Raw genomic sequence first — 23478 nt, forward strand, 5'->3', positions numbered from 1 at the left:
TTGTAAGCTCCAACGGGGCAGGGACTAATGTGAATGGCCAAATATTCTCTGTAAAGCGCTGCGGAATATGTGTGCACTATATAAATAACTGGGAATAATAATAATAATAATAATAATAATAATAATGTGACTGAAGAATTTTAGCCGGGCTCCCACCTGCCATTCTTCCAGGCATCTCTGTCCACCGTCATGCTGACGGTTTTGAGGAAGCAGAGATTGAGCCCTGTTCCTGTTAACTGGCAGTTGCTGGTTTGCATGGTTTACCTCTAGCGCCTCTGGTGGTGGTAGAAAAACCTCTGGGCTTGCCCTCAAACTTGGCAGCCCGAAAGAACTGTAAATTGAGCCCTGATTAGGCTTTCCTAACTGAGGGATCTTCAAAAGGAAGGTATGTGGACTTACCCGCAGTAGCTTTGGAGATCCATTTGTCTAGTTCATCTCCAAATAGGGCCTCGGCTGTGAAAGGTAGGCCTTCCACGCCTTTCCTGGAGTCCGCATCCCCAGTCCACTGGCGTACCCATAGATCCCTGCATGCAGACACTGCCATAGCTGTAGTGCATGCATTAAGCAAGCCTATTTCTTTTATGGCTTCCCCCATAAAGTTCGCAGAGTCCTGTATATGTTGCAGGAGCAAAACCATCACCCCTTGAGGTAAGGTATCTAACCCCTCAATTAGGTTACCTGACCATTTAGCAATGACTCGGGTTACCCACCGACATGCTCTAGTGGGTCTCTGGGCCACCCCCGCAGTTGCATATAAAGATTTGAGCGTAGTCTCAATCTTGCGGTCAGCCGCGTCTTTCAGAGAGGCTGCACCCGGTACAGGCAATACAATTTTCCGTGAGATCCTGGATATGGATGCATCCAGTATTGGTGGATTTTCCCATTTTTACCTATCCTCAGGAGGAAAAGGATGATAATAACCATTTAGGGATTTGAAATTTCCTATCAGAATTAACCGATCATTCTTCAAATAGGGTATTTAATTCCTTTGACACAGGAAAAGTGGCTGAGGATTTATTTTTTTATATTAAAATAAGATTCCTCACTTTCCTCTGTCACCTTATCAGGGATATTTAGAACTTCTCTGATAGCATCTATGAGAGCCTCTACACCCTGCAACAGAGTACCCTCCCCCCACCTCTGAGTCCACCTCACCCTCCTCCCTGTCTGACCCTTCATCATCAGAGTCAGCCTGCAGAATATGGGCCAAAGAGCGTTGTAGCAGACAAATGGCAGGGGACTAAGACGCTGGTTTGGGTACTGAGTCTCTTTTCATAAACTCAGTCATAGATTGTCTTAAGTATTGCGTCTCTTTCTCATTCCGAGATAACTTAGTAGAGATTGTGGAAATCATTCCCGTAATGGAGTCCAGCCATGCTGGTTCTGCCCCACTAGCCTGGAAAGGGACACTACATTGAGTACACACTAGTGAACCCCCTGGGGAAGAGGAACACTGTGCTTTACATGAAACACACTCTTTGCCTGACATACTTTAACAGTGACAGCACACACACACAGGAAAAGGTTAAATACACAATTAACCTACAAAGAGCCTTTCCAGGGAGACACAGAGGGAGTATGAAACCAGCACACGGCACCCCTTAATGCTAATGCCAAGCTTAGCCAGGTCGCAAACTAGACTAGGGACTTAGTACACTAACAATCGCTCCCCGCCTGCTATGACCCCCTGGTACCGCTGAGGTAATCTGGAGTCTCTCCGGAGGAGCCGTGCGTCCCTGTCAGTCAGCGTCTGTGTCAGCTGCAGAGAGAAAATGGCACTGGTGAGCTGCTGGATCCACTCAGTGAAGCCCCTCCCCTTCAATGGCGTGTAGTCTTCCCGCACTTTTTTATACTGGCTGTATATATCTTGTGCATAAAAGGGAGACAGACTCCTTTTATGGCTATGTTGCCAGTCTGGGTACTGTGTCCACTGTTCAGTGTCTGTGTCCGTACACAGCAGGAGACGCAGTCCGCCCCGTTTAGAAGCTGTGCATCTCCGTACCATCATGCCGCCATAATGGCTAGCGACCCGCTAACCGGGACTCCGGCTTAGTACTCACCACTCTTCTGGCTCTGTTAGGGGTGGCGGCGTGCTGCGGGAATGTATGCTCACCGTGGTGGGGCTTGCAAATAGTTCCCTCAGGAGCTAGTGTCAGCGGGGAACGGGACCATGAACCCTGAGAGAGGTTGGGCTGTTCCCCCCCTAAGTCCTGCCTGAAAATAACAAACACAGAAAATAAATGCAGAAAACTCTTCAGGAGCTTCCAGAGACGTGACCAACTCCTCCAGGCATATTTTCTAGAGTCTGGTAGGAGGGGCATAGAGGGAGGAGCCAGCGCACACTATCAATTTCTTAAAGTGCCCATGGCTCCTAGTGGACTCGTCTATACCCCATGGTACTAAATGGATCCCCAGTATCCCCTAGGACGTAAGAGAAATAATCATTAGGGTCAGACAAAATCTTTTAACATATCTACTTCTCCTTAAGTGGTCCCAAATAATGCCTCTAGTGTTGTTTTTTGCAGTCCTGTCTTTTCTTCTATATTGTAACTATATTCTTTATAACAGATGTACAGCAACCAACAGTCTCTGCTTAAACAGGCATAAGAATTTCTAACAAATGTTTTCAATTAATATGCGCAATAAAACTTGATGTGCAGCTATAAAGGGTGCAAATAGAGGTGTATCCCACACTTCAGAAAAACGGTGAATGTAAAGAAAATATGCACACATAGATACAGCGCTCACCAAATACCATGACAATACATATACATACTCAAATGTTATAAATAAAATGCAATCACCCTTTAATGAATTATAATCCTCATATGATGGTAAAGACGAGGAAGGATTATTTCTTAGGGGTCTTTCCATCAAACACAATGCACAGGTAGGGCTGATTAAGCCTTGAGGAACCTGAAAAATAAGTGCCTCTTTTCCAAATATGAATGGGAATGACAGGAGGCAAAGATGTAAGAATAAAACAGCATAGCACAATAGATTCCATAGGGTAACACAATGGATATATCACCAAGAGGGTCCTTGCAGCCACAGGAAAGGACCATCATATGAGGATTATAATTCATTAAAGGGTGATTGCATTTTATTCATAACATTTGAGTATGTATATGTATTGTCATGGTATTTGGTGAGCGCTGTATCTATGTGTGCATATTTTCTTTATAAACAGGCATAAGGCCATTATCTGGAAATCCAATATCCAGAGAGTTGAAAGAACAAGAAATAATTAAAATAAATAAATAAGTAAATAAATAAATAAATAAAAACTACTGCTTTTGAAGCACTGAAAAGCACTCCATTGTAATAAGGCCACGAGCAATGCGGAAAAACTGAGATACATCTGAAATGTAATTATGTATATTTAGGCATGGACCACCAAATAACAAAAAAAGAATTCAAACATTCCAGCTCATATATTCCATATCTGAACTGTTTAAGCAGTTGGCACACGCCAGAATTAATATCACCATATATAAATAAAAGGTTTGAACACTATTTTTGAAGTGTATTAGAATTTGGTAGCATGCAGAAGTAGCAATTAAGGAAAGGTAGTAAGCTCCACATAGTAAACTACTACAGTAATAACTACATATTTAGCGTACAAATCAATAATTGTACTTTTGTCCAAAATAAAGACTCAAACTGTTTAAAATCACCCATCAATCAAGATCCACTCTATATACTGCATAAATATATGAACACATTTCTATTCTACTAAAGTATGTTCAACAGCAAACAAGTAATATGTGTTCTTGAATTTTTATACTACACTACTCATATCTGTTACTAGATACACGTGACATAAAGATGGCTGTTGTTGAACCTTAATGATCATAACTGTGGTTATTAAATACTCTTACCTCTGGGTCATCATCATCGAAATCATGGAAACTAGAGTGGTCGGGATTATTCACTTTATCCAATAGTTCAATAGCAAGTGTGCGGTTTAATGGCTGTGTAACAAAAGGATGCTATAAAAAGCAAGAAAATCATGTTACGTGAATGCAAACCCTCAGAGAAATCACCACATGATCTGCCAGGCTACATGACTTGCTCTGTTTTATCTTCCTTACACTAAAATGGCACTTGCTGCATTAGTTGTGTCAAAATGCAATAAAAATGTAATACATACATCACGGCACCAAAACAAACAGTTTTCATGATATAAATATAGAGCACATTAAAAGTGAAACACTGAGGTTTGATTATCTCTTGCCTGTGGCCATTCAAGCGTCTGACAGTAAGTAGTCAGTAATGACTGCTTGTTTAAGTACAAAGTAGAAGCACATTAATGGCCTATTAGTGCTATCATTACCATACATGTTTTGCAAAGCTCAGTATGTAGCCTATGACATCATATTCTTCAAATGCAGACAAAATGACTACAATAGTAGTAGTGACAGGAGAGAACAGACATCAGCTATTTATATTAGGGTTGGGTACGGCGGTCAGGTCACATAACTACATCCCTTATAGTACATGCATCTACAAACTAGAGGGGCTTCTGGAGAGACAAAGAGATTCTGACTAATTTTGGATGCACGATACAAATGCTTGTGGAACAAGTTTAACAGAACAGATGGGACTATTAATGCTTGAACTAATCTTTAATCTGGATCAGAAAGTTTTTTCTGTTTGTGGTTTCATATCAGGGAAAGTGGTCACAAGCATATGATATAGATCAAGGTACTCTAGATTGCTAACACTGCAGCTCCAAGGAAGCTGGAACTAGAGACAGCTCTATCAGACACAGTTTACACAGAATCATTAAACGCTGGCAAAAGGCAAATTCACACATATTTGAGGATACTATTAATATCAGACTCAGGAGAGCTGCCCTATTACATATGAGGGAAAACAATAGGCTCACACTAGCCATAGAAAAATTACAAAAAGGAGTGATCAGAATATTGATCACAGTACATATATATTATTTATATTGATATACATACACACACACACACACACACACACACGTGCGTTCGTGGGTGTGCGTGTGTGTGTAACATACATGCACAGCGACAAAAGTGGCTGTCAATTGAAGTCACTCAGGTATGCAACAACAGGGGAGGTGGGTATACATATACAGTGGGGCAAAAAAGTATTTAGACAGCCACCGATTGTGCAAGTTGACCCACTTAAAAAGATGAATCATAGGTACACTTCAACTGTGAGACAGAATCTGAAAAAACAAAACAAAACAAAAAAACACAGGAAATCACATTGTATGATTTGTTAACAATTTATTTGTATATTCTTCCGGAAAATAAATATTTGGACACCTACCAAGCAGCAAGATTTCTGGCTCTCACAGACCTGTTACTTCTTCTTTAAGAAGCTCTTCTATCCTCCACTCATTACCTGTATTAATGGCACCTGTTTGAACTGGTTATCTGTATAAACGACACCTGTCCACACCCTCAAACAGTCAGACTGCTACCTCTCCACCATGGCCAAGACCAGAGAGCTGTCTAAGGACACCAGGGACAAAATTGTAGAGCTGCACAAGGCTGGGATGAGCTACTCGACAATAGGCAAGCAGTTTGGTGAGAAGAGAACAACTGTTGGCGCAATTATAAAAAAAATGGAAGAAATACAAGATCACTGACAATCTCCCTCGACCTGGGGCTCCATGTAAGATCTCACCTTGTGGGGTTCAATGATCTTGAGAACGGAGAGGAATCAGCCCAGAACTACACGGGGGACCTGGTCAATGACCTCAAGAGAGCTGGGACCACAATCACAAAGGTTACCATTAGTAACACACTACATCGTCATGGATTGAAATCCTGCAGCGCCCGAAAGGTCCTCCTGCTTAAGCCAGCACATGTCCAGGCCTGTCTAAAGTTTGCCAGTGACCATCTGGATGATCCAGAGGAGGATTTGGGAAATGTAATGTGGTCAGATGAAAGCAAAATCAAACTTTTTGGTATAAGCTCCATTTGCCGTGTTTGGAGGGAGAAGAATGATGAATGCCATCCCAAGAACACCATACCCATTGTGAAGCATGGGGGTGGAAACATCATGCTTTGGGGCTGCTTTTCTGCAAAGGGGACAGGACGACTGATCCGTATTAAGGAGATGATGAATGGGGCCAAGTATCGTGAGATTTTGTGCAAAAACCTCCTGCCCTCAGTAAGAGCATTGAAGATGGAACATGGCTGGGTCTTCCAGCATAACAATGACCCCAAACACAACGCCCGGGCAACTAAGGAGCGACTCCGTAAGAAGCATTTCAAGGTACTGGAGTGGCCTAGGCAGTCTCCAGAACTCAACCCAATAGAAAATCTGTGGAGGGAGTTGAAATTCCGTGTTGCCCGGCGACAGCCCCAAAACATAACAGATCTACATGGAAGAGTGGGCCAAAATACCTGCTACAGTGTGTGCAAATCTGGTCAAGAACTACAGGAAACGTTTGACCTCTGTAATTGCCAACCGAGGTTATACTACAAAGTATTGAGTTAAACTTTTTGATTGTCCAAATATTTATTTTCCGCAAGAATATACAAATAAATTGTTTAAAAATCATACAATGTGATTTCCTAGGTTTTTTTTTCAGATTCTGTCTCTCACAGTTGAAGTGTACCTATGATGGAAATTACAGACCTCTCATCTTTTTAAGTGGGTCAACTTGCACAATCGGTGGCTGTCCAAATACTTTTTTGCCCCACTGTATATGTATACCCACCTCCCCTGTGGTTGCAGACCCTGTGGTTGCCCCACTGTATGGATAAAAGGAGGGACTGAGATGGTTAATCATATGCTTGTAACACTTCCGTCATGTTCCACGGCACCATCTTTGAAACTATTTGAATTCCATACACTCTGACACATCAATCCTCATTTTCAAGATTTAAAATTCATTCTTTTAATTTCACTTTTCTGCCTTTCTGGATTTCTAATTCCCCCCACAGACAAGGAATGTCAATGACTTGATAAGGTTCCAGCCATACTCTTTCCCTTTCCCATCTGATTTTTTTTCAATAAGCATTATTTCCTTACATGTCACTTCATCCTAGAAAGACCGGTCTCATGCCCCACAAACCACTCAATTAGGAACACTTTACTAACATACTAAAATACGGTATCTGCCTTATGGCCTTACACAGCTTTCTATGACAAAACACTCTAAAGGATTCACTGTTAAAAATACAGTACTCAGTACAGCTCGGGGTATTTATCACTACTGAGGCACAGGAGAAAGGTGCTGTTACCACAGTAAGAATATGAACTGTCATCTTTCTAGCATGGTTTTGAAAACTCTGTAAGAGCATTTGTCCGGTGGAATGTATTAGTTAGAGAACCTTTCCTTTTACTTGAGAACCAATCTACTGTATATTAACACCAGTGCTGCAAGTGTGCGAGTACGGGTGGGTACGGTGTACCCTTAAGAATTTAGTGGTGGGTACGCCGTACACACGCCACTGGTCCGCCGCTCACTGTGCCGCTGTTACCTTCAATTCTGCGCCGGCCCGTGATCACAGATCGGAGCCTAATTGAAGGTAGACACTGAGGGGCAGGAGAGGCGCACGCTGCGCTCTCCTCACCTCACACACAAAAAGCAGCGCGGTAAGCAGCAGGGGAAGGGGGGCATGTGTACCTGGCACTGGGGGCATATCTGGCACTGCGGAGACATATGTACCTGGCACTGGGGGCATATCTGGCACTGGGGCATTTATGTATCTGGCACTGGGGGCATATCTGGCACTGGGGGCATCTCTGTATCTGGCACTGGGCGCATTTATGTATCTGGCACTGGGGGCATCTCTGTATCTGGCACTGGGGGGACCTGTGTATCTGGCATTGGGGGCATATCTGTATCTGGCACTGGGGGCATATCTGGCACTGGGGGGGCATTTCTGTATCTGGCACTGGGGGGCAATGTATATCTGACACAGTGGAGGCGTTTGTGTATCTGGCACTGTGAGGCAATGTATATCTGGCACTGTGAGGCAATGTATATCTGGCACTGTGAGGCAATGTATATCTGGCACTGTGAGGCAATGTATATCTGGCACTGTGAGGCAATGTATATCTGGCACTGTGAGGCAATGTATATCTGGCACTGTGAGGCAATGTATATCTGGCACTCTGGGGGCATTTGTGTATCTGGCACTGTGGGGCAATGTGTATCTGGCACTGTGGGGCAACGTATATCTGGCACTGTGGGGCAACGTGTGCTTGGCATAATTGGGGTCATATGTGTATCTGCACCCCCGCATATGTGTACCACGCCCCCATTTTAATTGGCCACACCCACTTTTTGGGCGAACGCACACAGTACCTGTAGGACATTTTTTCTACTTGCGCCACTGATTAACACAATGTAAAACAATACTCTGCAACCAAAACTGCATTCTTTCCATAAGCGAGTATAACTCCATCACCTTGGAAAGGTTCAATGTGGCCCAAACCCAGGTTTCCCCTGCTTTACACTGCAATGTGGAGCTACTGAGAATATGCAATAAAAGGCGCTCCTGAAGGAGTCAGGGGCTGCTGTTAATGCACACTTCCCAAGAAGAATATGTATTTGGACAACTCCACCTCTCCTGTGCATGCTGTGTCACATTCCAGCAGTTATTTCTGTGGCACAAGGGTATGGGAAACTCCTTGCAGGCTTGTACCTGGAGAATAGTTAGATTAGGAGGGATAAGTCAGGAGATAGCGGGAAGAGTTTGTCTGTAAAATGTTCCTCATTACTAATTGTTATGGGAGCAAATGTAACAATATAAGGGTTTGCAAAGTACGGATTTTTCAACGATTGAGCCACAAGATTGAAAGCACCATTTAAAAAAATGTAATAAATAAAATTGACAAAAGCCATTACATTCGACCAATGGTAGGACATCATGTGGTTTACACTGCAAATTCATTCTTCATTACAACAGATGTGCCAGTAAGAGATAAATGTTAAAGCAAAATGTATGTATAATCTTACTGATCCAATAAATGATTACAATTGTGACTAAAATTCAACTGCAGCAGAAAATACCCACCAGACACAGACAGAACAGCAGCCACACAGTATTATATTACCTGTAATAATTTCTCAGCGGTAGGTCTTTTCTTAGGATTTTTTGTAAGTGCCATTTTGACAAAATGATGGAAACTATTTGACCTTCAATGGAAAAAATGAAGAAAAAAAAAATATGAATAGTTCCAGCGATGAAAAATAAATGTATGAGCAGAACCTAATCATCAGGTGAGAATTTTCACTGCTTACCATTTCATCTTATCTTTTAACTTGGGAGGCTGGAAGTTGCTCTTAGTCATAAGGAATAAGGCCCTGAAAGCACATAACCATTATTACTGAGGTGTAATGAGATGAAATCTGAGGAGGCACAACCCTGGCTGCAGATGAAAATATTTCATTACAAATTCTTAAACGTTTACGTTAAAGGGTTATCAATATGGGGGGTATTCAATTGGTGCCGATTTTTCCGACAGTTGAATGTGCATTCAACCTAATCAATGAAAGCGCAGTTTTTTTCGACTGTCGGAAAACATGTGTAGAAAACCACTTAGGCCGAGCCACGTGTTTTCGTCGAAAACGCGGCTGTTTTTGACAGTTTGCCGCTGATGCAGATTCGACTTGTAATCAAGTCGATTCTGCATTTGTCAGAATGCTGGCCGGAAACAGCCGGCATTGAATAGTATTATTCAATAGTATTAAAATGTTTTCAATCAACTTTATTAATCCTTAATATCCTGAAGCTGTTTTAGATTAGATATTTGATTAAAACAAAATAAACTACACACATGCACTACTGGAGGCAGCAGAGAGCCATACCGAGTGCAACTACTACTAATAAATATACATAAAATAGTAACCGTGCAGATAATGGAGAAATAAATTCTAAATTACAGTCTCAATGTACAGAACACTTTACTTATGTTTACTTCTATAGTTGCAGAGGAACAGTGTTATAGCACTGGTAGACAATTCACTGGGATAAGATTTGACAACCCTAAACAGGCCCTCGAAGCATTAGATGCACAGGGGGCACCTGCTGAATTGCATGTAACATTTATTTGGTTATTATCTGATCACACGCCAATCAAAAACATTAGGTGGAATTTGCAATGAGTACAAAATATCAATACAGAGTGATTTTGCCATGCCGAAGAAACATACCTCATTGGATGCAAGTCAAACATAGGAGGCTGAAGCTCTGCCAGCTCTATAGAGGTTATGCCAACCGCCCAGATATCACACAGCTGGTTGTATCCTCCTTTCCTTTCCACAGCGGCTACTTCAGGAGCCATCCTGAGGACATCATTTATTGTTAGGGACTATGTTGCATATTCTACACAACCTCCCTATTAAATACGCATTTGGTTATATTTTTGGAAACCTATGTTTTCTTTTATTAAGACGCCTCCTTTATATATAGAAGTCATATAAACAGCTCACACTGGTGCATATTGCCTACTTTTTATACTTCATCCCCAGTAAAGGGGGGAGGATCTGGGGGGGGGAGATGTCTAGTCTGGGGGAGCTATTCTAAATTTGGAAGGTAGCAAGTATGCTCTGGAGATGGTAGGTGTATATGGGATGTGTTCAGCATCCCGGCGGTCAGGATGCTGGCAGTCATGTGACTGATGGCGAAATCCTAATACCAGTCTGGAGACAGTCGCCAGAACACCAACATCCTAAAGGTAAGTATCGGGGGTCTGAGTTACGGCCTGGAGGAAGGGGAGGTTAGCCCAAACTGCCACCCACCGACGGTTAGCCCTAGCTGCCACCCCTAGAGAGTTAGCCCTAGCGGTCATCCCCAGAGGGTTAGGTCGGGAACTTCAGTGTGGTGATGCCACTGTCTTGTGACCACCAGCATACCGACCACCGGGATGTCATACCAAGCCTGTGTGAGGCACATATGTTGCATAGTTCGGCAATGCCGGCTGCATGTATTTTGTACTTACAGTAGGCCACAGCAGATCATTGCATGGTCCCGCTTTCTATCATGATCATGCAGCTTCAGGCCACTGAAGTAATGTTTTCTCTCAATATCAGTTTGTACATAACAGGCCTGGAAATTTTTCCTTGAAGATTTATTCAAATGACATACTAATGTGGGCGCCAATGGGCTGCAAGCTGGCAGAATTTCTACACATTGTCAATACCCCAGACAGTTTCCCACCAGCTCAGTGAGATTACTCATGTGTGTAGAAGGAACTTAACTTCATCTAATTTTAGCAAAAACTAAAAAGCTGCCACAGACACAGACAGATCTGTATAGTACAACAAATATGTTTGGCTGTCTGTTTAATATGTTTGTCTGCTGATACAAAAAGTACACATTCCAATACGTGTATGTAATATGTTTAAAAAAAATACACAATCTGCCAGTTGAATGACATGTGCAATTAGGCTTTTACACAAGGTAAAGAACAGACTTAAGCATAAAGCAATATGATTACAATGTGATATATGGGCAGTCACTATATAAAACACATTTATATTTAGGCAAGAACATTTACAGTTTAATTAAAACATTGTTTATTGTTTACATATTTACTGTAACAGATTCCATTTTTACACTTCTAAAACCAATAATAATAAGATTTTACTTACCGATAAATCTATTTCTCGTAGTCCGTAGTGGATGCTGGGGACTCCGTCAGGACCATGGGAATTAGCGGCTCCGCAGGAGACAGGGCACAAAAATAAAGCTTTAGGATCAGGTGGTGTGCACTGGCTCCTCCCCCTATGACCCTCCTCCAAGCCTCAGTTAGGATACTGTGCCCGGACGAGCGTACACAATAAGGAAGGATTTTGAATCCCGGGTAAGACTCATACCAGCCACACCAATCACACCGTACAACTTGTGATCTGAACCCAGTTAACAGTATGACAACGTAGGAGCCTCTGAACAGACGGCTCACAACAAGAACAGCCCGATTTTTTTGTAACAATAACTATGTACAAGTATTGCAGACAATCCGCACTTGAGATGGGCGCCCAGCATCCACTACGGACTACGAGAAATAGATTTATCGGTAAGTAAAATCTTATTTTCTCTAACGTCCTAGTGGATGCTGGGGACTCCGTCAGGACCATGGGGATTATACCAAAGCTCCCAAACGGGCGGGAGAGTGCGGATGACTCTGCAGCACCGAATGAGAGAACTCCAGGTCCTCTTTAGCCAGGGTATCAAATTTGTAGAATTTTACAAACGTGTTCTCCCCCGACCACGTAGCTGCTCGGCAGAGTTGTAATGCCGAGACCCCTCGGGCAGCCGCCCAGGATGAGCCCACCTTCCTTGTGGAATGGGCCTTGACAGATTTAGGCTGTGGCAGGCCTGCCACAGAATGTGCAAGTTGAATTGTGCTACAAATCCAACGAGCAATCGTCTGCTTAGAAGCAGGAGCACCCAGCTTGTTGGGTGCATACAGTATAAACAGCGAGTCAGATTTTCTGACTCCAGCCGTCCTTGAAATATATATTTTCAATGCCCTGACAACGTCCAGCAACTTGGAATCCTCCAAATCGCTAGTAGCCGCAGGCACCACAATAGGCTGGTTCAGGTGAAACGCTGACACCACCTTAGGCAGAAAATGAGGACGCATCCGCAGTTCTGCCCTGTCCGAATGGAAAATCAGATATGGGCTTTTATACGATAAAGCCGCCAATTCTGACACTCTCCTGGCTGAAGCCAGGGCCAGTAGCATGGTTACTTTCCATGTAAGATATTTCATGAGTGGCTCAAACCAATGGGATTTGAGAAAATCCAAAACTACATTAAGGTCCCACGGAGCCACTGGGGGCACAACCGGGGGCTGTATATGTAGTACTCCTTTTACAAAAGTCTGGACTTCAGGAACTGAAGCCAATTCTTTCTGGAAGAAAATCGACAGGGCCGAAATTTGAACCTTAATGGACCCCAACTTGAGGCCCATAGACAATCCTGTTTGCAGGAAATGTAGGAATCGACCCAATTGAAATTCCTCCGTGGGGGCCTTCCTGGCCTCACACCACGCAACATATTTTCTCCAAATGCGGTGATAATGTTGTGCAGTCACCTCCTTCCTGGCTTTAACCAGTGTAGGAATGACCTCTTCTGGAATGCCTTTTTCCCTTAGAATTCGGCGTTCAACCGCCACGCCGTCAAACGCAGCCGCGGTAAGTCTTGGAATAGACACGGTCCCTGCTGAATCAGGTCCGTCTTAGAGGTAGAGGCCACGGATTTTCCGTGAGCATCTCCTGAAGTTCCGGGTACCAAGTTCTTCTTGGCCAATCCGGAGCCACGAGTATCGTTCTTACTCCCCTTTGCCGTATAATTCTCAGTACTTTGGGTATGAGAGGCAGAGGAGGAAACACATACACTGACTGGAACACCCACGGTGTTACCAGAGCGTCCACAGCTATTGCCTGAGGGTCTCTTGACCTGGCGCAATACCTGTCCAGTTTTTTGTTGAGGCGAGACGCCATCATATCCACCTTTGGTTTTTCCCAACGGTTCACAATCATGTGGAAGACTTCTGGATGAAGTCCCCACTCTCCCGGGTGTAGATCGTGTCTGCTGAGGAAGTCTGCTTCCCAGTTGTCCACTCCCGGAATGAACACTGCTGACAGTGCTATCACATGATCTTCCGCCCAGCGAAGAATCCTTGCAGCTTCTGCCATTGCTCTCCTGCTTCTTGTGCCGCCCTGTCTGTTTACGTGGGCGACTGCCGTGATGTTGTCCGACTGGATCAACACCGGCTGACCCTGAAGCAGGGGTTTTGCCAGGCTTAGAGCATTGTAAATCGCTCTTAGCTCCAGTATATTTATGTGAAGAGACATCTCCAGGCTTGACCATACTCCCTGGAAGTTTCTTCCCTGTGTGACCGCTCCCCAGCCTCTCAGACTGGCATCCGTGGTCACCAGGACCCAGTCCTGTATGCCGAATCTGCGGCCTTCTAACAGATGAGCACTCTGCAACCACCACAGAAGAGACACCCTTGTCCGTGGCGATAAGGTTATCCGCTGATGCATCTGCAGATGCGATCCGGACCATTTGTCCAGCAGATCCCACTGAAAAGTTCGTGCGTGGAATCTGCCGAATGGGATTGCTTCGTAAGAAGCCACCATCTTTCCCAGGACTCTTGTGCATTGATGCACAGACACTTTTCCTGGTTTTAGGAGGTTCCTGACAAGTTCGGATAACTCCTTGGCTTTCTCCTCCAGAAGAAACACCTTTTTCTGAACCGTGTCCAGAATCATTCCCAGGAACAGCAGACGTGTTGTCGGGGTCAACTGAGATTTTGGAAAATTCAGAATCCACCCGTGTTGTTGCAGCACTACTTGGGTTAGTGCTACTCCGTCCTCCAGCTGTTCTCTGGACCTTGCCCTTATCAGGAGATCGTCCAAGTAAGGGATAATTAATACGCCTCTTCTTCGCAGAAGAATCATCATTTCGGCCATTACCTTGGTAAAGACCCGAGGTGCCAATCCAAACGGCAGCGTCTGAAACTGATAATGACAGTTTTGCACCACGAACCTGAGGTACCCTTGATGTGAAGGGCAAATTGGGACATGCAGGTAAGCATCTTTTATGTCCAGGGACACCATAAAGTCCCCTTCTTCCAGATTCGCTATCACTGCTCTGAGTGATTCCATCTTGAACTTGAATTTTTGTATGTACAGGTTCAAAGATTTCAGATTTAGAATAGGTCTTACCGAGCCGTCCGGCTTCGGTACCACAAATAGCGTGGAGTAATACCCCTTTTCCTGTTGTAGGAGGGGTACCTTGACTATCACCTGCTGAGAAAACAGCTTGTGAATGGCTTCCAATACCGTCGCCCTGTCTGAGGGAGACGTTGGCAAAGCAGACTTTAGGAACCGGCGAGGGGGAGACTTCTCGAATTCCAACCTGTAACCCTGAGATACTACCTGCAGGATCCAGGGGTCCACCTGTGAGCAAGCCCACTGCGCGCTGAAATTCTTGAGTCGACCCCCCACCGTTCCTGAGTCCGCTTGTAAAGCCCCAGCGTCATGCTGAGGGCTTTGCAGAACCCGCGGAGGGCTTCTGTTCCTGGGAAGGAGCTGCTTGCTGCCCTCTCTTACCCTTTCCTCTGCCTCGGGGCAGATATGACTGTCCTTTTGCCCGCTTCTTATAGGACCGAAAGGATTGCGGCTGAAAAGACGGTGTCTTTTTCTGTTGGGAGGGGGTCTGAGGTAAAAAGGTGGATTTCCCGGCAGTTGCCGTGGCCACCAAATCCGATAGACCGACGCCAAATAATTCCTCCCCTTTATACGGCAATACTTCCATATGCCGTTTGGAATCCGCATCACCTGACCACTGTCGTGTCCATAAACTTCTTCTGGCAGATATGGACATCGCACTTACTCTCGATGCCAGAGTGCAAATATCCCTCTGAGCATCTCGCATATAAAGAAAAGCATCCTTTAATTGCTCTAAAGTCTGTAAAATACTGTCCCTATCCAGGGTATCAATATTTTCAGTCAGGGAATCCGACCAGACCACCCCAGCACTGCACATCCAGGCTGAGGCGATGGCTGGTCGCAGTATAACACCAGTATGTGTGTATATACTTTTTAGGGTAGTTTCCAGCCTCCTATCAGCTGGATCCTTGAGGGCGGCCGTATCAGGAGACGGTAACGCCACTTGTTTTGATAAGCGTGTGAGCGCCTTATCCACCTTAGGGGGTGTTTCCCAGCGCGCCCTAACCTCTGGCGGGAAAGGGTATAATGCCAATAACTTTTTTGAAATTAGCACTTTTCTATCTGGGTTAACCCACGCTTCATCACATACATCATTCAATTCCTCTGATTCAGGAAAAACTACAGGTAGTTTTTTCACCCCCCACATAATACCCCTTTTTGTGGTACTTGTAGTATCAGAGATATGCAAAGCCTCCTTCATTGCCGTGATCATATAACGTGTGGCCCTACTGGAAAATACGTTTGTTTCTTCACCGTCGACACTAGATTCAGTGTCCGTGTCTGGGTCTGTGTCGACCGACTGAGGTAAAGGGCGTTTTACAGCCCCTGACGGTGTCTGAGACGCCTGGGCAGGTACTAACTGGTTTTCCGGCCGTCTCATGTCGTCAACTGATTTTTGTAATGTGCTGACATTATCACGTAATTCCATAAACAAAGCCATCCATTCCGGTGTCGACTCCCTGGGGGGTGACATCACCATTACCGGCAATTGCTCTGCCTCCACACCAACATCGTCCTCATACATGTCGACACACACGTACCGACACACAGCAGACACACAGGGAATGCTCTATTGAAGACAGGACCCCACTAGCCCTTTGGGGAGACCGAGGGAGAGTTTGCCAGCACACACCCAAGCGCTATAATATATATGGGAACAACCCTATATAAGTGTTGTATCCTTATAGCAGCTTAAATATAGTAATATCGCCAAAAAAAGTGCCCCCCGTCTCTGTTTTACCCTGTTTCTGTAGTGCAGTGCAGGGGAGAGTCCTGGGAGCCTTCCTCACAGCGGAGCTGAGCAGGAAAATGGCGCTGTGTGCTGAGGAGAATAAGCCCCGCCCCCTATTTCGGCGGGCTCTTCTCCGGAGTTTGTGAGATCTGGCAGGGGTTAAATACATCCATATAGCCTCAAGGGCTATATGTGATGTATTTTTTAGCCATAAAAAGGTATTATACATTGCTGCCCAGGGCGCCCCCCCAGCGCCCTGCACCCTCCGTGACCGCTGTGTGAAGTGTGCTGACAACAATGGCGCACAGCTGCAGTGCTGTGCGCTACCTCAGGAAGACTGAAAAGTCTTCTGCCGCCTGCTTCTGGACCTCTTCCATCTTCGGCATCTGCAAGGGTGGTCGGCGGCGCGGCTCCGGGACCGGACTCCATGGCTGGGCCTGTGTTCGATCCCTCTGGAGCTAATGGTGTCCAGTAGCCTAAGAAGCCAATCCATCCTGCACGCAGGTGAGTTGACTTCTCTCCCCTAAGTCCCTCGATGCAGTGAGCCTGTTGCCAGCAGGACTCACTGAAAATAAAAAACCTAAAAACTTTTTCTAAGCAGCTCTTTAGGAGAGCCACCTAGATTGCACCCTGCTCGGACGGGCACAAAAACCTAACTGAGGCTTGGAGGAGGGTCATAGGGGGAGGAGCCAGTGCACACCACCTGATCCTAAAGCTTTATTTTTGTGCCCTGTCTCCTGCGGAGCCGCTAATCCCCATGGTCCTGACGGAGTCCCCAGCATCCACTAGGACGTTAGAGAAAATAACATTTATACTTCCAAAATATTTATTGATAAACTAAGGCTGGCCATACACTAGGTCGATAACCTGTACGAATAAACGATATCGTCCTATCATTCGATCTAATGCATGCACATTGTGCATGTTAATGGGTGCGAATACGATGTGTGGCCCCGCAGGTCACACCAGATGATCATATGTGCTGCACATATGATCAGCCGATCCCAGCCCCTGGCAATTACGCAGGTACGATATACTGTACGGTACGAAAGCACCGTACATTCTATCACATGCCCGGTGGCTGACAGGGAGGATCATTAGTAATCTAATGCGAGTCGTACTAATGTATGGCCAGCATTACTCAGACAAACATTCTAAGGGGGTATCCAATGACTATGGGTAATTGTATCACCGGGGGCTATCCATTTAAACCCGATGCGGCGCGCTCCTCCCCCAGATGCTGGCAGTTATCGGGGATTACCATAGGTCATTAATCACGACAACCGGCTGTTTTGTTCGGCTGAATCGTCATCTGGGCTAACAGGATACCGCCCTAAACATGAGTATGCCAATGTTTTTACAAATCAGGCCCCGGTTACAAAATTATTAAGTGTCCTTTTAAAGCGGCAAGAACAAAGGACATATGTAAACAAATTTGTATGAATAATATTTTGTTGTGCAAAAATGTGTGTTATATTAATAGGATAATGGGCCTTAACAGGTTAAAGGCCAATAAAAAAAGGAAATAATGATGTTTTACCAGTATGGGGTTCCAATAAAAGACTTCCGTTTTGCTATTGTGGCAGTAATTTGAGCTGACACTCCAAAATCCGCTGTAAATAAAATACATTCATTCTTTTAGTAACAGTACAAATATGCACATATTTAAAATAAGAATTTACTCACCGGTAATTCTATTTCTCGTAGTCCGTAGTGGATGCTGGGAACTCCGTAAGGACCATGGGGAATAGCGGGCTCCGAAGGAGGCTGGGCACTCTAGAAAGATCTTAGACTACCTGGTGTGCACTGGCTCCTCCCACTATGACCCTCCTCCAAGCCTCAGTTAGGTACTGTGCCCGGACGAGCGTACACAATAAGGAAGGATTTTGAATCCCGGGTAAGACTCATACCAGCCACACCAATCACACCGTACAACTCGTGATATGAAACACAGTTAACAGTATGAAACAATAGAGCCTCTCAACAGATGGCTCAACAATAACCCGATTTAGTTAACAATAACTATGTACAAGTATTGCAGATAAACCGCACTTGGGATGGGCGCCCAGCATCCACTACGGACTACGAGAAATAGAATTACCGGTGAGTAAATTCTTATTTTCTCTAACGTCCTAGTGGATGCTGGGAACTCCGTAAGGACCATGGGGATTATACCAAAGCTCCCAAACGGGCGGGAGAGTGCGGATGACTCTGCAGCACTGAATGAGAGAACTCCAGGTCCTACTCAGCCAGGGTATCAAATTTGTAGAATTTTGCAAACGTGTTTGCCCCTGACCAAGTAGCTGCTCGGCAAAGTTGTAAAGCCGAGACCCCTCGGGCAGCCGCCCAAGATGAGCCCACCTTCCTTGTGGAATGGGCATTGACAGATTTTGGCTGTGGCAGGCCTGCCACAGTATGTGCAAGCTGAATTGTACTACAAATCCAACGAGCAATAGTCTGCTTAGAAGCAGGAGCACCCAGCTTGTTAGGTGCATATAGGATAAACAGCGAGTCAGATTTTCTGACTCTAGCCGTTCTGGAAACATATATTTTCAGTGCCCTGACAACGTCTAGCAACTTGGAGTCCTCCAAGTCCCTAGTAGCCTAGGCACCACAATAGGCTGGTTCAGGTGAAACGCTGACACCACCTTTGGGAGAAACTGGGGACGAGTCCTCAATTCTGCCCTATCCATATGGAAAATCAAATAAGGCTTTTACAAGACAAAGCCGCCAACTTTGATACTCGCCTGGCAGAAGCCAAGGCCAATAACATAACCACCTTCCACGTGAGATATTTCAGATCCACGGTTTTTAGTGGTTCAAACCAATGTGATTTTAAGAAACTCAACACCACGTTGAGATCCCAAGGTGCCACAGGAGGCACAAACGGGGGCTGACTCTGCAGCACTCCTTTTATAAATGTCTGAACTTCAGGTACTGAAGCTAGTTCTTTTTGAAAGAAAATCGACAGAGCCGAGATCTGTACCTTAATGGAACCCAATTTAAGGCCCATAGTCACTCCTGCTTGCAGGAAATGCAGAAATCGACCTAGTTGAAATTCCTCTGTTGGGGCCCTTTCGGCCCTACACCATGCAACATATTTTCGCCATATGCGGTGATAATGAGTTGCTGTAACCTCTTTCCTGGCTTTAGTAAGCGTAGGAATGACTTCCTCCGGAATGCCCTTTTCCTTCAGGATCCGGCGTTCAACCGCCATGCCGACAAACGCAGCCGCGGTAAGTCTTGAAACAGACAGGGCCCCTGCTGCCGCAGGTCCTGTCTGAGTGGCAGAGGCCATGGGTCCTCTGATATAAATTCTTGAAGTTCTGGATACCAAGCTCTTCTTGGCCATCCACGAGTATCGTTCTTACTCCTCGCCTTCTTATTATTCTCAGTACCTTTGGTATGAGAGGCAGAGGGGAGAACACATAAACCGACTGGTACACCCACGGTGTTACCAGAGCGTCCATAGCTATCGCCTGAGGGTCCCTTGACCCGGTGCAATATCTTTTATAGCTTTTTGTTGAGGCGGGACGCCATCATGTCCACCTGTGGCCTTTCCCAATGGTGTACAATCCTATTGGAAGACTTCTGGAGGAAGTCCCCATTCTCCCGGGTGGAGGTCGTGTCTGTTGAGAAGATCTGCTTCCCAGTTGTCCACTCCGGGAATGAACACTGCTGACAGTGCTAACACATGATTTTCCGCCTATCGGAGAATCCTTGTGGCTTCTGCCATCGCCATCCTGCTTCTTGTGCCGCCCTGTTGGTTTACATGGGCGACTGCCGTGATGTTGTCTGATTGGATCAGTACCGGCTGGTTTTGAAGCAGAGGCCTTGCCGGCCTCAGGGCATTGTAAATGGCCCTCAGGTCCAGAATATTTATGTGTAGGGAAATAACCTGACTTGACCAAAGTCCCTGGAAATTTCTTCCCTGTGTGACTGCCTCCCAGCCTCAAAGGCTGGAATCCATGGTCACTAGGACCTAGTCCTGTATGCCGAACCTGCGGCCCTCTTGAAGATGGGCACTCTGCAGCCACCACAGTAGAGATACCCTGGTCCTTGGAGACAGGGTTATCAGCCTATGCATCGGAAGATGCGATCCGGACCACTTGTCCAACAGGTCCCTCTGAAAAGTTCTTGTATGGAACCTGCCTAATGGGATTGCTTCGTAGGAAGCTACCATTTTTCCCAGGACTCGCGTGCAATGATGCACCGCTACCTATTTTGGCTTCAGGAGGTCTCTGACTAGAGATGACAACTCCTTGGCTTTCTCCTCCGGGAGAAACACTATTTCTGGTTTATGTCCAGAACCATCCCCAGGAACAGTAGACGTGTCATAGGAACCAGCTGTGACTTTGGACTGTTTAGAATCCAACCATGCTGTTGTAGCACTTTCCAAAATAGTGCTACCCCGACTACCAACTGCTCCTTGGACCTCGCCCTTATAACGAGATTGTCCAAGTACGGGATAATTACAACTCCCTTTTTTTGAAGGAGTATCAACATTTCGGCCATTACCTTGATAAAACACCCTCGGTGCCATGTACAGTCCAAACGGCAGTGTCTGGACTTGGTAATGGTAATCCTGTACCACAAATCTGAGGTACTCCTGGCGAGGATGGTAAATGGGGACATGCAGGTAAGCATCCTTGATGTCCCAGGATACCATGTAATCCCCCTCGTCCAGGCTTGGAATAACCGCCCTGAGCGATTCCATCTTGAACTTGAATTTTTGTGTTCAAGGATTTTAAATATAAAATGGGTCACACCGAACCATGCGGTTTCGGTACCCCAACCCGTGTGGAATAGTAACCCCGTCCTTGTTGAAGTAGGGGCACCTTGAGTATTACCTGCTGGGAATACCGCTTATTAATTGCCTCTAGCACAGCCTCCCTGCCTGAGGGAGTTGTCAGCAAGGCATATTTTAGGAAACGGCTGGGGGGAGACATCTCGAATTCCAGCTTGTACCCCTGAAATACTACTTGAAAGAAACAGGGATCCACCTGTGAGCGAGCCCACTAATTGCTGAAATTTTTGAGACGGCCCCCCACCGTACCTGGCTACACCTGTGGAGCACCCGCGTCATGGTGTGGCCTCACAGGAGGCGGGGGAAGAATCTTGATTCTGGGAACAGGCTGACTGGTGCAGCTTTTTTCCCTCTACCCTTGTCTCTGTACAGAAAGGAAGCGCCATTTGTTTCTGAAGCCGAAAGGACTGTACCTTTGTCTGTGAGGAAACCTGAGGTAAAATTATTTCTTCCCAGCAGTTGCTGTGGATACGAGGTCCCAGAGACCATCCCCAAATAATTCCTCACCCTCATAAGGCTCTCTATGCGCTTTTTAAGTCAGCATCACCTGTCCAGTGACAGGTCTCTAATACCCTCATGACAGAATGGAGATTACATTTATTTTGGATGCCAGCCGGCAAAATATCCCTCTGTGCATCCCCCATATATAGGACGACGTCTTTAATATGTTTTTATGTTTTCCAACTAGTATCCCTGTTTGACAGGGTCACCGACCACGCTGCAGCAGCACTATCTGCAGGTCTCAGTCTAGTACCTGAGTGTGTAAATACAGACTTCAGGATAGCCTCCTGTTTTTTATCAACAGGTACCTATTAAAGAGGCCGTATCCTAAGACGGCAGTGCCACCTTTTTTGACAAACGTGTGAGCGCCTTATCCACCCTAGGGGATATCTCCCAGCGTAACTTATCCACCTGGCGGGAAAGGGTACGCCATCAGTAACTTTTTATAAATTACCAGTTTCTTAACGGGGGAACCCACGCTTTCACACACTTCATTTATTCATCTGATGGGGGAACAAAACACTGCCTGTTTTTTCTCCCCAAACCTAAAACCCATTTTTAGAGGTGCTTGGGTTAAAGTCAGAAATGTATAACACATTTTTTATTGCCGGGATCACGTCACGGATGTTCCTAGTGGATTGTGTATATGTCTCCACCTTGTCGACACTGGAGTCAGACTCCGTGTCGACATCTGCCATCTGAGAGAGCGGGCGTTTTTGAGCCCCTGATGGCCTTTGAGACGCCTGGGCAGGCGCGGGCTGCGAAGCCGGCTGTCCCACAGCTGTTACGTCATCCACCCTTTTATGTAAGGAGTTGACACTGTCGGTTAATACCTTTCACCTATCCATCCACTCTGGTGGCGGCCCCACAGGGGGCGACATCACATATATCGGCCTCTGTTCTGTCACCATATAAGCCTCCTCATTCAACATGTCGACACAGCCGTACCGACACACCGCAGACACACAGGGAATGCTCTAAACGAGGACAGGACCCACAAAAGCCCTTTGGGGGGACAGAGTAAGAGTATGCCAGCACACACCAGAGCGCTATATATATACAGGGACTAACTGAGTTATGTCCCTAATAGCTGCTTTTTATATAATATACTGTATACAGTGCCAATTTTAATGCCCCCCCTCTCTTTTCCCTCTTACTGTACTGTAGAATTGCAGGGAAGAGCCAGGGAGCTTCCTTCCAGCCGAGCTGTGAGGGAAAAATGGCGCCAGTGTGCTGAGGAGATAGGCTCCGCCCCTTTTTCGCGGCCTATTCTCCCGCTTTTTATGGAATTCTGGCAGGGGTATTTACCTCATATATAGCCCCTGGGGCCATATATTGAAGTATTTTAGCCAGCCAAGGTGTTTTTATTGCTGCCTCAGGGCGCCCCCCTCAGTGCCCTGCACCCTCAGTGACCGGAGTGTGAAGTGTGTGAGAGGAGCAATGGCGCACAGCTGCAGTGCTGTGCGCTACCTTGGTGAAGACAGAGTCTTCATGCCGCCGATTTTCCGGACCATCTTCTTGCTTCTGGCTCTGTAAGGGGGACGGCGGCGCGGCTCCGGGACCGAACATCAAGGCTGGGCCTGCGGTCGATCCCTCTGGAGCTAATGGTGTCCAGTAGCCTAAGAAGCCCAATCCGGCTGCAAGCAGGCGAGTTCGCTTCTTCTCCCCTTAGTCCCTCGCTGCAGTGAGCCTGTTGCCAGCAGGTCTCACTGAAAATAACAAATTCTAAGACTATAACTTTCTAAGAGC

At 45.8% G+C, this 23478-nt stretch overlaps 1 protein-coding gene across 7 annotated transcripts in view; it reads right to left on the reverse strand.

Annotated features, from left to right (window-relative positions):
* MAP4K3 (mitogen-activated protein kinase kinase kinase kinase 3) overlaps positions 1 to 23478 on the reverse strand; it is a 691402-nt gene that overhangs the window by 240042 nt on the left and 427882 nt on the right. For all 7 annotated transcript variants that reach the window (XM_063918040.1, XM_063918039.1, XM_063918038.1 and 4 more), the window contains exons 8-12: positions 17962 to 18034; positions 10157 to 10288; positions 9245 to 9307; positions 9058 to 9139; positions 3882 to 3992 (exon numbers count right to left, since the gene is read on the reverse strand). In XM_063918040.1, coding sequence (XP_063774110.1) covers positions 3882 to 3992; positions 9058 to 9139; positions 9245 to 9307; positions 10157 to 10288; positions 17962 to 18034 — 461 coding nt within the window. The remainder of the gene's footprint in view (positions 1 to 3881; positions 3993 to 9057; positions 9140 to 9244; positions 9308 to 10156; positions 10289 to 17961; positions 18035 to 23478) is intronic.

The sequence above is a fragment of the Pseudophryne corroboree genome, chromosome 4 (assembly GCF_028390025.1).
Source record: "Pseudophryne corroboree isolate aPseCor3 chromosome 4, aPseCor3.hap2, whole genome shotgun sequence".
Classification (NCBI taxonomy): Eukaryota; Metazoa; Chordata; class Amphibia; order Anura; family Myobatrachidae; genus Pseudophryne; species Pseudophryne corroboree.